Source organism: Enoplosus armatus, chromosome 6 (assembly GCF_043641665.1).
Source record: "Enoplosus armatus isolate fEnoArm2 chromosome 6, fEnoArm2.hap1, whole genome shotgun sequence".
Lineage (NCBI taxonomy): Eukaryota > Metazoa > Chordata > Actinopteri > Centrarchiformes > Enoplosidae > Enoplosus > Enoplosus armatus.
Window position 1 is genome coordinate 2674137 of NC_092185.1, and position 19839 is coordinate 2693975.

A 19839-nucleotide genomic window follows, 5' to 3' on the forward strand; every position below is an offset into this window, starting at 1 on the left:
GGATCTTCTCTGACATACTGATGAACTGAGGAGGAACTGAGGCTGCGACGGGGGAGGATTTTATCTCAAGAAACGGACATTACTGGACCCCAAACTGCAACAAGCAGGATCCTTTCACTAGTGAACTGAAAGTGCTGAACTGCTTGCGAAGTGCAATTTATACAATATGTACTAGGCCTATACATAGTTAAAATTATGTAATTATCAGCTTGTATATTAGGATATATAAAGCTACCTTATATTTAAGCATTCAATACAACTATAATTTTATACAGCCAAAATAAACATGTCTCTTTTTGGATTTTAACTTCAATGAAGTATGTATCTTAAATGTAAATAATTATCTTCTCCTGTATTTTTCACGTGAATTAATCACGTCACTGAGTTATGTGTTATACCAATTGCCTTAACATCATTGTGATGATTATACCTTATTGGAAATGAATCATATTGGAGATGTCTTTAAGTTGCCATGTATGCCTTTGACCATCCAAACAACTGCGAAGAAGTCATCTGGATTTTGGCTGGACTTTGGATGCTGTGGAAAGTGACGGAGAGTCTCTTTTTGAAGGAGAAGGACTGATGAGTTAATAAAAGGGTTGTGCTGCCATCTAGCTTTACAGGAGGCAACATGTAACAAAAGCAGGCCAAGCTGTTCAAAATGAATGCAGCTTCAACAAAGCACTTACAGTGGTTATGCTAAATGTTTCATCTTAAAAGCCTGAGTTTTGAAATGGAATAAATCCTACTTAAATTACCTGACCTGGTATTAACATGATTAATGTCTGTTGTGGTGAACATGGCAGGAATTGTAAGAGTTTTCAACTGGCTGCGGCGTTTTGGTTTTTGAAATAAATGAATGAATGCAACAATGAAAAGAACTTGAAGCATCTTGGACGTTATTTGGTGACCTAATATCAAATATTCTACTTGTGCGCTAGTGTTAGTACGCTCAGGCAAGGCAACACAGTATATGCGCTTTAGCATTTTACGAGGGTATTTGTAGTAAAATATGATTCCATCCTGAGTTTTACAAAGTCCAAAATATGTGAACCAGTGGTGTACATTCCACTGTAACAATAACACATGGTTTATCAGCTGCACGGTCTCAAAGAAACACATGTGCTGAAATTAAATTTGTCTTGGGTTCCTAAAATTGTGTAATCACAGCATTTCAACAAAATGAATTATCTTTTGGCAAAGATAATCCAAGTTTTGATGAACAGAGAGAAAAAAGCGGTGTGTTCCACTACAAATGAAGACTAGATGGACATTAAAATCACTAAGCAAAGTGGTCACACTGTCCTGAAATTATCATAAATCTGGTTATTTTCATTAAAACATTAAACCCTCCCTATTGGAATAAGTAGAATATTATATAAAATGTATGGTTGAAGTCTCTATGACACTCCATGAAATTCAAAACTCTATTTAAATCAATAACTTTTTTTACAATTTCTTCAAATGAGAATCAATGTTTTCGTGAATTGCTTGTATTTATAATAAAATGTAATTTTCTGTGATAATTTTCTTGTCTTTGCATCCATAAAATGCAAATTTAATGTCACCTTTTTGATAACATTAAAATGAATGTAGCGCTCTTCAGAACTATTTGGGTCAACTGAACAATTCACCATACACCTATAATCTACAAAGCCCCATTTAATGCAACACATTCAATCAACATCAACACTTGCTTAGTTCTTTCTGCCAAGTGGGAGACATTATAGTCTTCGGAAATTCCTGATATCACCTGTTCATAATTAGGAGGTACACCGATAAACTGACCGTGGCGATACATCAGCTTGTATATCAGAGATATTAGCTTATTGCACATATATCGATTTCAGTGTTTACGTTGGCCAACAAGTAACAAAAAACTGCAGAACAGAAATGCCAAACTAGGTTTGAGGTAGTTTAGAAACTGTCTCCAGATATAGTTTGTCCACCAGAGAGCACTGACAGGGTGACTGTCTTGACAAATGTCAAATATCAGTGTTGGCCTCAAAAATCCAGTATCAGACGGGTTATACTCATAATTACAACTAAAATTGTGACTTAATGCTGTTGCTGCTCATATGTGAGGTCTGCATGACATGTACTGAACACCCACAGAAATCCCTGCTTTCTAGACCACAAGGCAAATGTAATAACTAGTCTCTTAAAATATTATAAAAACTACTATAATATTAAATATTCTGGAAAAGTAAAAGGCATAAGCAAACAGAATTCAAACTCTGATCCAGCCATCCAGGGGCCATGACAGGGACTCCAGTGAAGTCTTTTCCTCTACTGTCCAGATGGTGGTGTAGTAAGCCTCACTGCACCACTCTGGAACCACCTGAGCCCCAGCTTGCATAGGATACTGTAGGCAGCCCACCCACAAATTTGTTCCACTGATGCTCATTAGCACTTTTTTCTCTCTAAATGAAAAGCACTGTACGAGAATAGTAATTTGTGCTATAAGTAGATAAGAATTCAAAAGGTTATTGAGACTGAGGTGGGATTTACCTTGTCAACACTACTGTATAGTTCAGATAAAGAAAGGGGACTATACAATAAAGGTAACTTTATTAGTTACTTTAAGTTATTAATCACGAATTGTTTATCATCACTGATGTAACCGGCATCATTGGGTTTTTTGGGTCTTTCAACATCTAACACCCTCGCCCAGGCGACCCAGACGGGGTGACCCTGTGTCAGGGTCACTTGTCAGCAGCACAAAGGTCAAGGCAAACTGAATTAAACTTCCTCCCTCTTTAAATTGGTAGAGGAAGAAATGGCTAATGCACATTTCTTGTGCAATCATATCCTGTAAAAAGTGACACTGATATTTTGCCTCCACATTGAACTGCACATACGTCCTGGATAAACAAGGAGGGGCGTGGTCTAAAGATAGTTTCCATGCTCTTGAAAAAGTGGCAGAAGTACTTGTGCAAGCATATGCTTCCTCCAACACTTCCTTTACTCACTGAGCAACACTGATGCCGATCACTTCCTCAAACTCATTCTGAGCGCTGTTACTTGATGCATTTAAATTGTGCACCAGTTACAATTGTTCAGCCTGGCAGTGAAAGAGTAAATCGGCTGAGCCACTGCATGCTAGAAGAGGACAAGACTTGTGTTCTGTCCCTTGACATCTAATAAGGTCCAACATACGTGCACAACCCAGCAAACTGTAAGTACACTGCTGTCACAGCGATTCTTTGTACCAGACTTTTTAACTTTTGTTTAGCTCTTCTGTCATCACATCTTATCATTTTCATAACTCTCGCATTCTTTCCAGCACTTGATTTACTTTCTATGGTGGTATCTGGTGACTGAAATACCTGAACTGTATTTTGCCTCGGAGGTTAATACAGATAAAATATTATAATTATACGTAGAAATTTTCCAGATTGGAAAGCATCTAGGAGATATTAGAATAGGATAATTTTTCGGACTACTCAGTCTACAGAGTTAAAGTCTGCTGCCTCACGCTGCCACACACTTCCTGCATAATCCAAAAACAAGTCTGGTCAGTTAGAGTAGAGAATGTAAATTTCTCACAGGTATGAATGTGTCTATCGGCTGTGATGGGCAGGCGACTTAAATATTACAAGCAATATATGCTGAGAGAAGTGAGCAACAACTCTGAGATGCAGACTGTTTGTTGGCAGATAAGTTAAACAATTAGATTACAGTTTGGGAAACAGTTTAGGTATGGTAAAATGAGAGGAGAATAGATGAGAGCGCTCCATCTTGTCTCTAGAAATGAACGTTATATTAATTTGCGCTACGGACGCTTCATATCCAGGTCAATTCACACACCTGTGAGTAAAACATATAAACGAGAAACTTAGAACAATGAAGCAACAATGCTGATCACGGATTCAGGATTATCATTCGCCAAAGGGAAAACAGTCCCGAATTAATAATTATGTTTAACCAAAAGTCTTGCTTAAGAGAACTACAGCCTCTTCTGTTATCTTTGTGCATTTTAAGAATGTGAAAAAAGTGTCACAGTCATCCTTACTGTGCCAAATTTGAACAAAAAAAAACAAGGAAGCATCTTGCAACAACCATGTCACTGATCTGAGTGAAAACACACACAACAAATAGCCATACACTCATCTGAACAGTTCAACTGTGGTATAATACACAGTACGACGCAAGTACACTCGGCATGGCGAGCTAAGTTACGACCATTTGTCATATTTTACATTGTGTCTGTCTTAAGATGCCTTCTAGCTGCGTCCAACTGCATTCCATTATCAGGCCAGAACTTGCATTGCAGGTATTGCTCCAGAAATGCAACAAGCCTCAACACGGCAAAAAGTCCAGTTGTACACGTGAAGAGTGGGCTGAGACAGATATTTATTAGACTGAATGCTGCCCTACTGGATGGAGAAGTCATCACAGAAACTGGTCTACCTATCATGACTGCTTGTGTTGCCTGTGTCTTCAAGTATCTTCATGTTTACATTACATGTCTGTGACATGTTGTGACTCAGTTCAAGGCTGAAGACGTGCAGATCTCGAAGGGTGGCAGCAGTTCTGCTACACAAGTTAATCTTCTAAACCCTAATAATACCTCAGGTGCCACTGCTGCTTAGGAAGATTTGACTATCTAAATATACACCTGTTAGCATTGATGTTGTCAGTGCGGAGCCTTCACTCATTCAAAAGAGCAGCATTACCCAACGTTGCCATGTTTGGCGTTGTGTATTCTTCTGACAGAAAAAAACAACAGGAAATTCCAAAACCAACAGAGCGTTTGATGTGAAACTTTCTCAACTAACTGCCAGACTGGGTTTCTCTTTTCTACTTCTTTTACTCTCACAAGTGTCGGTCACCTCAGTTCAGTTGCACACTTTATTAATTGGGCAACGAACAACAGCCACTGTTTAGTCACAATCAAGTCGCACTAGTGGACCAGGGGTAAAAAGTTCTCCAACACAGTCTTGATGTCCACCCAAACCCAAACTGAGCCCTCAGACTGTGTAAAGTTAAATGCAAGGCTTCTAATTCATATGTAGGTCAACCATATTGCACGTTTGTTACTCACTTTCTGAATAACAGCTAAGGAAACAAACATTCCTGGGACGTACCTATAAACTTGTTCTTTCAAGGCCGGCTCCATAATGATAATATTTCAGATTTTTCCTGGGCATTTGAAAGCAAAGCCTGCAGCACGGATTGCAGTTTTGGTCCTATGTGTCCACCTTGTGTCTCATATAATAAACTTTTTTGTTATTTTAATGTGACCCAACACTGAGATTATATCTTGTTTCAAATAAATAAATAAATATTTCGTCAGTTTTAAAAATGCTAGAGGTGGCTACAAAATTCCTTAAAGATATTGCATTTAAAAAATAAACATACATTCTCTCATTACATAGGAATAATTCTAAAAACTAAAAGGTTCCCATATGAATCAAACTTTTGAAACTGAATATAAGAATAGATGACTTGGATAAACGAGCTTAAATGGACACTTTTCCTCTAATTGTCGATGCAGTGCAGAAAAAAAACTTCTGCTGCTGACCTACTGAGAGTGATGTGTGTGATGTATGTGTGTCGTGAGGAGACCTGAACTGCACTGTAATTTCTTCAACTCCACTGACCCTCCAGCAGGTCTATCATTACAAACACATCTTGCGTGGGAAAGTGCTGCGTAAAGCCTCAGAAACATGGCAGTTACGTTAGCATTTTGGCAACCTATCACCACTGCAACACCAAACATCTCTCTCTTTCACTTCCCACCTGCACAGAATAAATCTGTTATTTTAGAACACTTGGCTGCATTCTGCTCCTCCTTTGTAATCAAATGTTTTGCTCGATCTGAATCAACAACCGCAGCACCAGCCAAACTTGACCTAAATAAAGAGCTGAGAATTCACCACCTTTTTGAAGCTGATCTCTAGTCTGTTCCTCTACCCTCAGTGAGACAGTGTCTTGTTCTGTGACGGTTTCCCTTTTAGTGTACTTCCTGAGAAGCTAAACTGGTTTTTCTGTCTATCCAGTATCATGTTTTAGCTTTTCAGAAAAAGAAAAGAAAGGAATCCTCAAACAAAAGCTAGTGAAATGGAAGTTGAGCCAGATGTGGTGCAGGACCTGGTCAACACACTGTACCACTTTGGCACCACTTATTTACCACCTTACTTTGGTTCTGTAGACTTGAAACAGCTCACTCAGAATTCACCTCTGAGTTACTTCTCCACCACTGATCTGTGGATTGGTTCATTGTTAATTAAAGGTTTGTTTCTCTTGGGTTAATACAGATCAAAATGAGGAGAAGGGACACACCCCTTCATAAGCAGCAGTCTACACCCTGCTTTGGGAAAGGTGAGTAAATACTTCAGTGTAGTATGCACACAGTATACACTGGCAGATACACATTCACACAAAACAAACAACGGTCTCACGAAGGGAACACAAGCACAGTTCTCCCTTCCACTCATTAAAACATGCACTTATGCCACAGTTCACCAAGCATCTGTGAACAGTGTCGGTAAATCAATGTGACAAACAAATCCAAATCCAACTCTATCAAGGAAGAAGTAAACCATGTAGGACATTTCTACTAGGCTTCCAAACTAGTTGTGATGTCACAAATCATGCTTGTAGGCCCGCCCCTTAAAATCTGATTTTCAATGCACAAAGAAACTTCCCACTTTCAGCAGATGATGTGACAACAGCCTTCTGGTGCACATACATCATTCTGCACAGTGAAGCTCAAACAACCAACAGTCGGAACTAGAAGAATATATATAAGAACATATTTTTGAGTGCAGAGGGACTTAAACGTTGAACTAATTTGTTTACATGGCTTTCTGTTATCTTTCTGCAGTAAACACACCGCCTGTAGCAGCATAAACACTTGCATGCTAGCCTAACCATGGAGGATTGTTGGGATTATTTGCTTTTGGTAAATAATGGATTCTTAAAAAATTTGTATATCCAAATAATTCCCCCAGGACAAAACTGTTTACATTCAGTAAATGCATGGCCAGTGGCCAAAGATATACTTAACTCTGTCATCTGGGAAAAATCAAGAGTTCTTCAAATGTACTTTCCCAGGGCTTTAATCTTACCTTAGAGCCCCTAGTATCTCACTCCCTCCTTATTGCCCCCATCTCACAGATAGCCACTCACATGTTAGCAGCCAGTTGTGACATACCAGCTTGGATTAGAGCCCCTGTTGCCATGACGCTCTCAACCCCCTAAAATAGAGATAGAGAGGGACACTCAAGACAGCAACAACTAGCAGCTGCATTATACATACAGGCACCGCACCACATAAACTACAGAGCAAAGTCTGGTTGAGGCAGTCGGGAGTGGAAACCTAGAAGAGACACATCGTAGATACAGACACCAGAGCTGAGCAGACACAGCCCGACAGCGTGAAGAGGTTTCAGCAACACTTTAAAGTGTTCTCTGAGACCCGACAGCAAGTGGCAGACATTTGAAAACAGTGGAGCCACCAGCTAAGAGCTAGGGAGTCCAGAAGAGACAGAAGCAAACACATGAAAGCTGAAACACTTGACTCAACAGGCAGAGACTGAAAGAGCCAAACATGGCCAAAATCACAGCCGAAGGTAAGAGACAGACAGAGCTTCCTCTGCTGATTATGGAGCCGTGCAGTGACACTGAGATGCACTGTGATGACAATTACCAGTTATTAAGAGGTTCATTCAACGTCTAAGGCCTGAGATTTGATGGACGAATCACTTTCTAAATCAAAAAATTCTGATTCAAAAGGTGACAGCTGAAACAAAGGGGTGTATATACTATGAAAAGTGAGCGTTATGAATTACTGAAGCATTTTATTAATCTAAGACATTTTGTGATATGTTAGGACACATAAAAAAAAAGGTATTTTCTTCCAAAAAAACAGATCAGAATAGTCATTAAAATTGTATTACATATGTTAAAAGACCCTCCCAACATACCCAGACTGCTTTGTGTAGGTCAGGTTTCTATAATAGGGGGATGTAGGTCAAGGTCATCATAGAGGCTGCTCAGCTGTTCCAGAAGGGAGAGTGTACACATGCCAAGAGGCTCGTCAGGACGGCTTCCGAAATGTGCTAGCCAAGGAGCAGGCTGAAAACTGTGCCAATGTGAGGGCAAACGTTAATGGTGCCATCTGTGAAGGCGCCAAGATCACTCAAAGTTTTTTAGACGGATAGAATTGCATGTAAACTACTTAGGACGGCGAGTGCTGCAGCAGAGACGTTTGCTATTTGATACAACGGAACTGCATATGCTGTCTTCTGGTTGTTGACTCAAATACCTCCACAGAGATTGATGCTGGAACTGGCCAAGTGACCTACACTGACTGCAACATTAATATTATTAGTAACAGTGATGAAATGGTGATCAGAATAGCCAGGAACCACAACTACTGACGGGATGTTGGATAGCAACAGTAGTTTTCACACCGGGGGGGGATTAAGCAAGCAGGCAAAGCTCTGCTGTCCTTCATCTGATCTGACCAAAATATGAATTGACAGGTCACAGTTTAAAAATAGGACCCTACTTCATGTCATGGGGAAGTGAATCAGGTCAATAAAAGTCAACATTATTGTTTTCCTAACCAAAGGTCTAGGGAACCAAAACGATGGTATGCTAAAAATGCGGGCCAGACATTCCTTTTCCATTTACAGCAAAAACCAGGAAAATCTGAATCATGGGAGCCATCAGGATACTTATCTGCAGATTCTTTGGGAATGTTTACTTACTTTACTGCCTCTAAGTTGGTTTACAGTTTCGGCAAAAACGCTAACTCGTGAAGTGAGTTACAGTAGTCAGCAATGCAGATAAATTACAAACCTAAACTCCATGATAATGTCATGCTATTAAAACTAGACTGACTTAAAACATGTTTCACATCAAACTAAACAGCCGCAGCCAACAAACATCTTACTTGATCTGTTGTTTTCGGTTTCCTCAGTGTTGCATACCATTCCCAGTTCTGAGTATTCCCAGAGAGGGTGACCCTTAGTCCCCCGGGGGTTGAGAGGTCACACTGCCAGTCCAGGACACCCGGGACAGTGATTAACTGTGTTTACTGTAACTTGCCTGACACATTGGCAGAACACGTTGCCACCACTGAAACACAAGTCAGCCACTCAAGACATGTTTACTGGTGTGATTTAAGACGAGTCGCTGCAAAACGTGCCAAGTTCATCCCTTAACCCCATCCACCCCCTAACTCAATTTTACATTCGTAGGTCTCATGTTTATCTTGCTGGTATTTGTATTCACAGCCACCACTAAGATAATGTTATTTCTCCTCCTTGCTGCTGCCATACTTCATCACATTTATGACATGAAATATAACATGTTAGCAAGTTGTTCAGGTTCTAAAACCATGTCATTACATCGAGCCATAATCTCAGAGTCAAGTACACAAACCACAACATAAAACTACTCCAATAACTGCTGCTGATGACGTAGTAATAGTGACCACAATTATTCCACAATGGAACAAGTCATGTCTGTGATTTAATCTTTGCCCAGCACCAGTGAAAGAGTTTGTCCTTTCCATTGAATAACATAAAGTAGGTGAAGTGGATCAGCAGCAGAATTGACATGACAACTGTAAGGAGAAGATTCATAATCACAATTGTCATTTGACATAACCCAGCATTCACTGTAGGCTTATATGAAATGAAGCTCTGAGCCCAGAACCAATCATTTGTTATCCTTGTTAATATCATTGCAAATTATGAGTTATAATACACACTTTCTTCCGAGATACTTTTTCAAATCCGACCTTTCTTACAAAAACAGCATTCACTAAAACTCAAATCTTTCTCAACTCCCTCAGATATGCCACGGCTTTTCCCAAGAATATCATTGAGTGATGTGGATGAGAAGGTGCGTCTGCTAGCAGAGAAGGTGTACGCCTCTGCCCTGAAAGAGGAAGACAACAAGGATGCTCTAGCACTGTTTACCGTCCCAGAGGACTGTCCCATCGGTCTGCATGAGGACAGGGAGCGGGCGCTGCAGAAGGAGCTGGCCGAGCAGCATTCCCAAGAGTCTGCTAAGAGGTAGGAAATGGAAATATGTTTGATCAAATATTCCTTCTTCTGCACAGCTTTTGCATCTCCAGTTTGTCAGGAGGGTAATGCTTGTCCTCTCTTGTGTGTCACTAGGAAGAAGAATTTCAAGTTGAAGCGTTCACAGTCAGTAGCTTTGCAGATACCCAGTGGTGACTGGGCCACGTCTGTGGTTTCCCCAATGCTCTCCCCAACCACACCTGAACCTTGTCTTCCAGAGACCTTTCCTGACTTCCAGAGAGTAACCATCAGTGGGGATTACTGTGCAGGGGTAAACAAGATTAACACCACAGCATGTTGATTGCTTAACTACACATACAATTCTAAAAAGGGCATTTAAACTTTTCCGACCTTTCCAGATCACAGTTGAGGACTATGAGCAGGCAGCCAAAAGTCTCCTTAGGGCTCTGTTCATCAGAGAGAAATATTCCAGACTGGCCTACCATCACTTCCCCAGGACCACTGCCCGGTTCCTTCGCAACGCTGAAAATGAGAAGTGGCAGGAGGAGGATGAGGTCTTGCCAGGTAGGGGCATTTAGAGAACTTCCTCTTTTCCTAATTGGAAACTGTACGGGTTAATACTCCAATTAATACTCCTGTAATGTTTTATATAGTCTCAAACAACTACCATTACATCCTTCTTTGGGCAAGGAACAAAATGTGGAGGACTGGTGGTACAGGAGTTAACTGAGTGATGTGTGATGAAAAGGATGGAATATTGGCTTGGCTGTCAGCAAGCCACGGTTAGCCGACATAATGAAGAAGGTCTGTGTGTGGATGGCACTCTCACATCCAAGGTCAGCAAAACAATTCAGACTGAGAGCAGAAACCAGCAGAGAAAACTAAACAGACTGTGTGAACCAAGGTCAGTTGAACTATTGACTACAGATAGGGACATATAGTAGGTTTATTAGAGGGTTAGAAGAAATAGTTTACAAAGAACATTATTTTTAGAGTTGGGATTCATAGACAAAGTGCTGCAAGACACTCTGGAAAGCCAACTCCTTTTTTAACAGAGAATAAAGAGGAACTGCTTTACTCCTCAGCTCTAACACTAGCAAGAAGTGAAACCACAGCAAGTGTAGTTTGTTTAGTTTGTAATCTTCCCTCAGTGGCAAAGGCACCGACACAATTTAAAAGCGTATGTCTCACAGACAAGGAACCCCATTAAGAACATCACTCAGATAAACTTTAATGCTGCTTGAGGAGTTTAAGGTGGCAAAACTGGTTTCACGTAACATCGCAAACCTGACTGGAATAGTGAATTCTACAATTCAAAAAAAACAGTGACTTTTTGGCATTGATGTCCTAAAGTCACAGGCTGTTATCTATATATACACATCATTGCACAGTTGTGAATAATCAACAGTTGAGCCCTCATGACAAACATCTCAGTCATATGGATATAGTCAAATGTCACAAAACTTATGAAATGTGCAAAATATAATGACCTGTGAATATCAATGGCTTCCATTTTAATTGTGTTACTTGTATCTGTAATGACTGAATGGGCTACAATATTGTTTAAAATTGTCTTTTAACAATTTTATCATAGTCAAATACTTACGATACACAATTTATAATCATGATAATGTCTTTGAATATTTCGCATGATGTTATGATACTGTTTTTGTCCGTATGACTGTGATTATTCCTCATTTGCCGTTTTACTCCCATCATCTGTAGACATCTGGCCTTTCCCTCACGAAGGGGAAGACCCATACTCCATGGAGGGTATTCCTGAGGACCTGAACTACGAGCTGCAGATGAAGGATGGCATAGTTCACGTTTACGATAATGCAGAGGCCCTGAAACAACAGCTGCCTCGCCCGCTCCCTTACCCCGACCTTGAGACCTTTGCCATAGACCTGAGCCACGTCCTCGCAATGATAGCTGACGGCCCAACGTGAGTACCCAAACATTCTGAATATTCTTAACAACAAAAGGTCAAACAGTAGTTCTCCCTTCCTGAACTGTGGGGACTGTATACCAGGGGCAGAAGATTAGTGAGCAGAGTGGTGCTGAAAAGTCATTTTATAAATGACGTATCTTACATTTTCCTGCATGAAATGTTTGGCTGATCTTATATTGTGTTGCCTCACAGGAAAACCTACTGTCACAGACGGTTGAACTTCTTGGCCTCTAAATTCTACCTTCATGAAATGATGAATGAAATGGCAGAGCTAAAAGAGCTGAAATGTGTTCCACACAGAGACTTCTACAACGTCAGAAAGGTTGGCTGGTATTTTTCCATCTAGCTCAGTATATAAACAATTAATAACTTAGTAGAACTCTGTTTTAAACTTTATGTAATACAATTCATCTGGCCGACACTGCTTCAGCCTGAGCCCTTAGGCTGAAGGGCTGTACAGCAGAAGTTATTTCTAACTGAGTGCCCTCAGTCTAAATAAACTTAAGTTTATGGCTCTACTGTAACTCGTCCAATAAAATCATGCACATTGTCACTGTTTTCTTTGTGTCAAACACAGGTGGACACACATATACACGCTGCTGCTTGCATGAACCAGAAGCATCTGCTGAAATTTATAAAGACTACATACCAGACGGAGGAAGATCGCGTGGTCTTGGAGAAGGACAGTCAGAAGATCACACTGAAGGATGTCTTCAACAACCTTCACATGGACCCCTACGACCTCACCGTAGACTCTCTAGACGTGCACGCTGTAAGAACAAATTCACAACTGTCAAAGTTCTTTAAAAGGTGAAACTATTCCAGTACCATTATCAGGTTTACCTTGTATATTTTAGCCTTGAGGCAAATAAACAAGGTAATCACATAATAACTCCATGTGCCTGCCAAGAATTAATTTGTCAAATAGCTACAGATCATTTCACTAACCTGTGCTTATTGACACAAGGATGCAATCAAGGGTGTTCATGCATTTCATATGGTGTTACGCAATCATTTTCTACGTTCCACGCAAGGTCCTCTTAATGTTTAATCTGAAAATAATCGATGTAGTCACTTTGTTGGAATGAGACTGTGCTCATCAGTGCATGAGATTCACTCTCTCTCACGATTTACTCTCCTAGGGAAGACAAACATTTCATCGGTTTGACAAGTTCAACTCCAAATACAACCCTGTGGGAGCCAGCGAACTGCGAGAGATTTACTTGAAAACAGACAACTACATCAAAGGAGAATACTTTGCACGTCTCATCAAGGTGTAGTATGAGTTAAAGCACTAATATGACTTATAGAACCTGCACACCGGTGTTTTACTTCATCTGGTCTAATTAGATTTCTGCTCAGGTTCAAATTGGATGTTGAGACATCAACAAACTCCCTGAACCAGTGAGAATGATAATGAAGGTCAGATATCGATGAAGTACAGTCATCAAAAGAGGTCTAAAAGGCTTTTTTCCTCTGGAGACATTTTGATAAGTCACAGTACGAAAAGCCCACTTGTAAATAATGAAATGAATGATGGCTGAATTCCATTTAGCTGCTTCAGTTTCAGGGTCCTGGTATTGTGCATGCTGGCAAACTGTCATGCCTCACTGGGACACTTGAATGGAGTAATCATGATTTTCCTTTCAAAATGTCTGCTGTGAAAACGACCTGTAAGACAAAATATGTGAACATACTTCTATGGCTGTACCAAGTTGAAGTTGAAGTATAATTCAATTGTCATTTAACTATAACAAATTACAGCTGAGATACAGCTGCACAAAATAAATCATCAAGACATTGAAAATATCAATAGCACAGGGTGTACGTAAAAAACTGATTGCAAGAAACCATCTCGACACAGTGTGTAGGGCCTTTAAATAAAGTTAAATAGAATTTCTATTTCACCTACTAAACATGTGTATCTTTGTGTATAGAGGTTTATCTTCTGCGTATTGTGGAGATATACACTTGAATCATCTGTCATAATTGGTTTGGGGGAGGTTGTAGATGCCTTGCACCCACTGGTGGTGGACTACTGAACTGTGACAAGAGAACATCAAGTTTCTTTCATGTCCATAATGTTTCTTTGGAGCATAAAGTACACTTGCTTTGTTGGTATTTAGAAAAGGCGCGGATGTGACAGAATTATCTGTTATCTGTCCAGTGAGGAAATACAGTCACTTCTGCTTTATCAAGAAACATCACAAACTTCCTGTGGTTTGGCGTCTGTTTCAGGAAGTGGCCAAAGATCTGGAGGAGAGTAAGTACCAGCATGCTGAGCCCCGTCTGTCGATTTACGGCCGCTCTGCCAGCGAGTGGGAGAGCTTAGCAACCTGGTTCATCCAGCATAAGATCCACTCACCCAACATGAGATGGATGATCCAAGTTCCCAGGATCTAGTAAGTGCTCAGTGAGAGCAGGCACATTATCAACAAGATAAACGCGGCTCTATTAACACAAAAGGGCCTGGTCCACTTAAATGTGCTGGGACTTTAAAAAGCAACATGACACTGTTAAACTGTTAGTTATTGAAGCCATGACAGTAAGCCATATATAAAGTTACTAATAAACCAACGACTAATCTTCACAATTGTTATATTGCTTCCTCTTTTGAATAATGAGAAATTCAGGTGGTTTATTTACGATTAACATTTTTAAATTAAAGCCATCATATCCAATTTTGCATTTTTTCGACTCAGAAGATTCATTAAGAAATCAGTGAGTAGATCAATTCCAATGTCAGTGTTGCCAAAACTTTGGCTGTAAACGTGTAAATAAGCAAACAATTGCTTAAACATTTGTGTTGTTTGTATGGGAAGTTGCGCTCATTTGATTCATTTTGTCTTGCAGTGACATTTTCAAGTCCAAGAAATTAGTACCACACTACGCCAAGATGCTGGAGAACATTTTCCTCCCCCTCTTTGAGGCTACTGTCAATCCACAAAAGCACAAAGCAATACATGTATTCCTAAAATACGTAAGTACTTTTATGAAGGGTGGAATCTGTGACAAACTGGAAACTTTTAAAGTGAAAAGGCAGCCACATCTGTCAGTTTCGTCCAGATTATTCAGTGATTATTTAGTGACTCTTTGGGAACAGACCTGTGTTGTCTCGTAGGTGACAGGATTTGACAGCGTGGATGATGAGTCCAAACACAGCGACCACTTGTTCTCTTACAAAAGCCCAAAGCCAGAGGCGTGGACCACAGATGACAACCCTCCCTACACCTACTACCTGTTCTACATGTATGCCAACATCATGGTGCTCAACAACCTGCGCAAGTAAGTCCTGCATGTTTGTGATGCAACAATCCTGCAAAAGAAGAGGATTTATGACATCGAACGCCAATCCAATTAACACCTCAGAGTCATCTTACTCGCCAGGTGCAAGAAAGTCTTCATGGTAATGATTTCAGAGGCCAGAATCCTGTCCATCTTTGTGTTTTCCAGGCACACATGGGTGGGGAATGGGTGATGTTTTGACCTGGAATAAAAAGATGAAGCCATTGAAATGATCTTTTTAAATAAGCTGTGACATCTGCCTATGCTGTCTGCAGTGCAGACACAGCATCAGGCTATTACTGCTCCACCAGAGAGCCCAAACAATACAAATTGTTGTACACAAAAAGGTCACATCTACATGAAGAAATAACTGAATACCTCATGTTACACAAATCTCTCAGAGGTGGAAGTACCAACGATAATACATGATTTAGTCAGAGTTACATAAGCGTTAGGCCTACTGGTGCTCTACGCTTGATGGAAACACACAGTAATGCACATTTCATTTTGCCAACACTTTGGAAACAGTTGCGCATAATATCCTAATTTTCTCCCTCCATAGGGAGCGAGGACTGAACACCTTCCAGTTTCGTCCCCACTGTGGCGAGGCCGGCTCCATCACCCACCTGGTTTCCGCCTTCCTCACGGCTGACAACATCTCCCATGGACTCAACCTCAAGAAGGTGCAGTCCTGAATTCATACTAGGCTTTGATACTCAATGTGATAGCTCAAAGTGCCAATAGATATTTTGTACTAATAAGATGACCTATTGTTTTACTGCCAACAACACAGAAGATACTAAGTAGTAAAGTGCTAACAAGCAAGTTTTCATTTTTACACTTCAACTCAGAGGCAAGCACTGCTTTTGGCAAATTTCCCCAGTAGCCCCTCAAATTGATTTATAGCATTACTTTGGTGTCTAACCCTCCTCACCCCCAGAGTCCAGTGTTGCAGTACCTGTACTACCTGGCCCAGGTCCCGATCGCCATGTCCCCACTGAGCAACAACAGCCTGTTCCTGCAGTACTCCAAGAACCCTCTACGAGAGTTTCTACAGAAAGGCCTGTGTGTGTCACTGTCCACTGATGACCCCATGCAGTTCCACTACACCAAGGTCAGAACCACAGGAACGAGAATCATATGACAATTCATTTTCCAAACCATCACAATCTAATAATCACTAGTAATCACTAATTACAGCAGAAATAAGAATTTGTCGTGGTAACACAAGTCCAGGAGACATCTGGGCAAGTAATCGAGTAACAGGACTTTAGTTACTTTACGCTTAATTTTAATAAATTAATCTGCCGATTATTTCATCAATTCATCAATTTATCGTTTGGTCTATGAAATGTCAAAAAAAAGCGAAAACATGGCAATCACAATTTATCAGAGCCTAAAGTGACGTCTTCAAATGTCTTGTTTTATCTGGCCAAAGACATTCAGTTTACTAACAAAGAGAAGCAGCAAATCCTCCCATTTGAGCCGCTGGAACCTGAAAATATTTTTGCTTGATAAATGACAAATAATCGAACATCAAAATAGTTACAATGTACATTATACCTTTATATAGTTTCTTGGTACCAATTTATCCTAAATGCTCCTTTTAACCCCTTCAGGAGGCCTTGATGGAGGAGTATGCCATTGCAGCCCAGCTGTGGAAGCTGAGCACCTGTGATTTGTGTGAGATAGCCAGAAACAGTGTGTTGCAGAGCGGACTCTCACATCAGGTAAAGTCCAACTTCTTTTGCTCAATCAGACGAAGCCAAAGACATTGTTACACTCCTTTCTACATATTTTCCCATCACCATCCTTGTTATTTCCATTACAGTTGGCTGTTTTATGGGGCAGGCTGCCCCCTCCCCCCCCAAAAAACAGCCCAATTCTGCTGGGCTCGAATTTCATGTCGTCAGTTGAAGAACTTTTGGCAGCTGTAGAAAACTTTTCCCTGAATGAGCAAATTACTAGTCAAACTACACTGCATACATTAGATCAGCCGCACCTGTATTATAGTGAGAAGCACTTCCTCTTTATGGCGGTCCATTAAATCCATGTCGAGGTCACTGAACCCCTACCTGCTCTGTACAGAAAGAGCCTGCCTCATACTTAAAAGATATACTGCAATATATACATCTTTTTTTTTTTTTTTTTTTACTTTTCACCCACAGGAGAAGAAACATTTCATTGGTTGCAACTACCTCGAGGATGGACCAGAGGGCAACGACATTCGGCGGACAAATGTGGCACAAATCCGCATGGCCTACCGCCATGAGACACTGTGCAATGAGCTCAGTTTTCTAGTGGATGCAGTGAAGACGGAGGTTGGCACTAGCCAAGATGAGTGATTGACCATGGCAGCACAAACTGTGCCTGAACATGTCCTCAGGGGAGAAGGGGCATAGGTTAGGCAGCACATGCATTTTTTTCTTCTTTTTTTTTTTACATATTCTTACAAAACTTCTTGAACCAGATTTTTAAAAAAGGGGGTTCTTACTATTGTGTTGACCTTGGTGCAGAAATCTGGCACGGCCTACTTCACATAGGTAGAAAACTTTTTTAGGATTGAGGTTTATTTTCCTTTGATAGGTATGAAGTGTATGTAGATTTGGTTTTATGAAAGGGCATTAGAAAATTGTTTATATTACTTACTGCTTGGTGAATTATTTCTGTCATTACATATATGCATGGCACAAAGGCCTAGACGATAGGTGCAGGTAAAATGAAGTGTAGAAAAAGAAATGGTCTGAACTGCCATTTCGCACTGAATTCAGGCATCAGTCATGAAGTCAGTCAGAAGTGAATGAGAGGATAGGCAAATATTCACAAAGCCAGGTGCAAGTGTGACCGAGCACAGCGAAATCATTATCAAAAACCCTGTTAGACTCACAACAGAGAAAAGACTAACTAATAAGAATTATTTTCTTTTATATTTGTTATTCATATGTAAATAAAGACTTATAATGTTTTTGCATATCTTTTTTCCAACATGTGTATGTCCATGAGGTTACATTTCATATACATTTAGTCTGAAAGTTAGCAGAACTTCTCAAAAGCTAAAAAAAACAAAACAAGCCTTCGTACTTGGAGATGGCTAATACCTCATGTCCGTGTAGCTGGTGTTGACACACCTTTGCTGACTGTAGCTTCAGCTTTACTTTACATGGCCAACCTGACACCAGTTCAATGGGGGTTTTGAACTGACACTAACGGTACTACAGCAAACGGCTAGCATTGTTTAGCTAGCTACTCCTTGTTATCCCGTGCGATTCAAACGTTGACCTACTGAAAACACCACACGCTCGGCGGGCAGAAACATTTAACAGTAGCTAGGTGGTGATCTAACACCTGTTAACTGTTAGCTACCGATCAATTAGTTAACGACCCTGGCCGGGAAAAGCGACACAATCACAAGACACAATCCCGCCATGACGACGACAGCGGTCAGTTAGCAGTTAGCTTAGCCTTAAAGAGATGCATAAGTAAACTCACCCCATTTTACTTATTTAACGGCCATAAAGTTCGCTTATAGAAAAATACATACTCACCGGAGGGATGGTGGACTTCACAGCGTCCGATCAGGAGGTAAAAAGTCGACCGTGTTAGGTGGGGGTAACGGGCCCACGACACTGAAGAAGCGGATCAAGGGTGGCGCATTAATTCTTCCTCCACCGCCGACTACAGTGCTGCTCACTGCTGCCTCTGACGGCCGTAAGGTGTATTGCAACAACCTACGCTTAACGTATTATTATAATATAATTTTATATTTGGAAAATTATTGTTGTTTTTTTCAATAGCTTCCATGTAACGTGACCCAGTGACTCCAAATCCATAGAGTCACTGGGCTACGTTACATGGAAGCTCCTGAAAACACTATTATTTTCTTTTAAATAACTTTTGTTAAATAAATGACTTAATAATTACACATTAATCAAAATAAGTGTGCTAAGTGTGATCAATTTAGTATAATTGTTTAATCATAATTTTCACAAAATGGCCAAGTCAGCATGAATGTATTGATGGTCCCCCAAAAAGCTCCCTAACAGGCAGGATGAGAAACCATAAACAAAGGTGGAGGTCCACATTTTATTCAGTGATGTGCTTTACACAGTACTGGGCTCAAATGATGTATGAAATGAACACATAAAAATGAAAGAAAACAATATAGTACATAGCTTTAATGTTGCATCACTGATGACTGACAGCATTTAAATTTTTATTGCTTAATATTTTCTTTGCCTGTTTAAATGAGATGGATAAAAGGATTTTCATGAGCAGCAACACAACTTGTTTTTAAATAAATTCAAGAGACAAAAGACACTGTGAAGTGATTTCAACCTTCTTTCAATCCAACATAACATGAAGTCATAAAGTGCAAAAAGTGAGTATGTCTTTATTAAGGATAATACAGTATTTTTAATTTGCCTCCTTCCAGTCAGCAAATCTACATACATTGTGTTTCTGTAGGATCAGATGCTTTATAGTAATCTATAACCAAATTCAATTCATTTTCTCATTCTTTATATATTACAACTTTGTTTTATACATTTTGAATGGACCACGCAGCAAGGCGGTCAGTAGTTCACACTCCCGTTAAAC

General features: G+C 40.2%; 1 protein-coding gene across 1 annotated transcript; it reads left to right on the plus strand.

Annotated features, from left to right (window-relative positions):
- The first annotated feature begins 2985 nt into the window (after positions 1–2985).
- Positions 2986–18208, plus strand: ampd3b (adenosine monophosphate deaminase 3b). Its single transcript, XM_070906869.1, has 16 exons — positions 2986–3178; positions 6264–6327; positions 9815–10037; positions 10143–10317; positions 10406–10571; positions 11733–11952; positions 12151–12280; positions 12536–12730; positions 13101–13232; positions 14197–14360; positions 14812–14938; positions 15080–15243; positions 15806–15926; positions 16184–16357; positions 16863–16973; positions 17412–18208. Exons 2-16 carry the CDS (start codon positions 6270–6272, stop codon positions 17586–17588), a joined length of 2337 nt encoding a protein of 778 aa, XP_070762970.1. The 5' UTR covers positions 2986–3178; positions 6264–6269; the 3' UTR covers positions 17589–18208.
- Positions 18209–19839: the final 1631 nt, after the last annotated feature.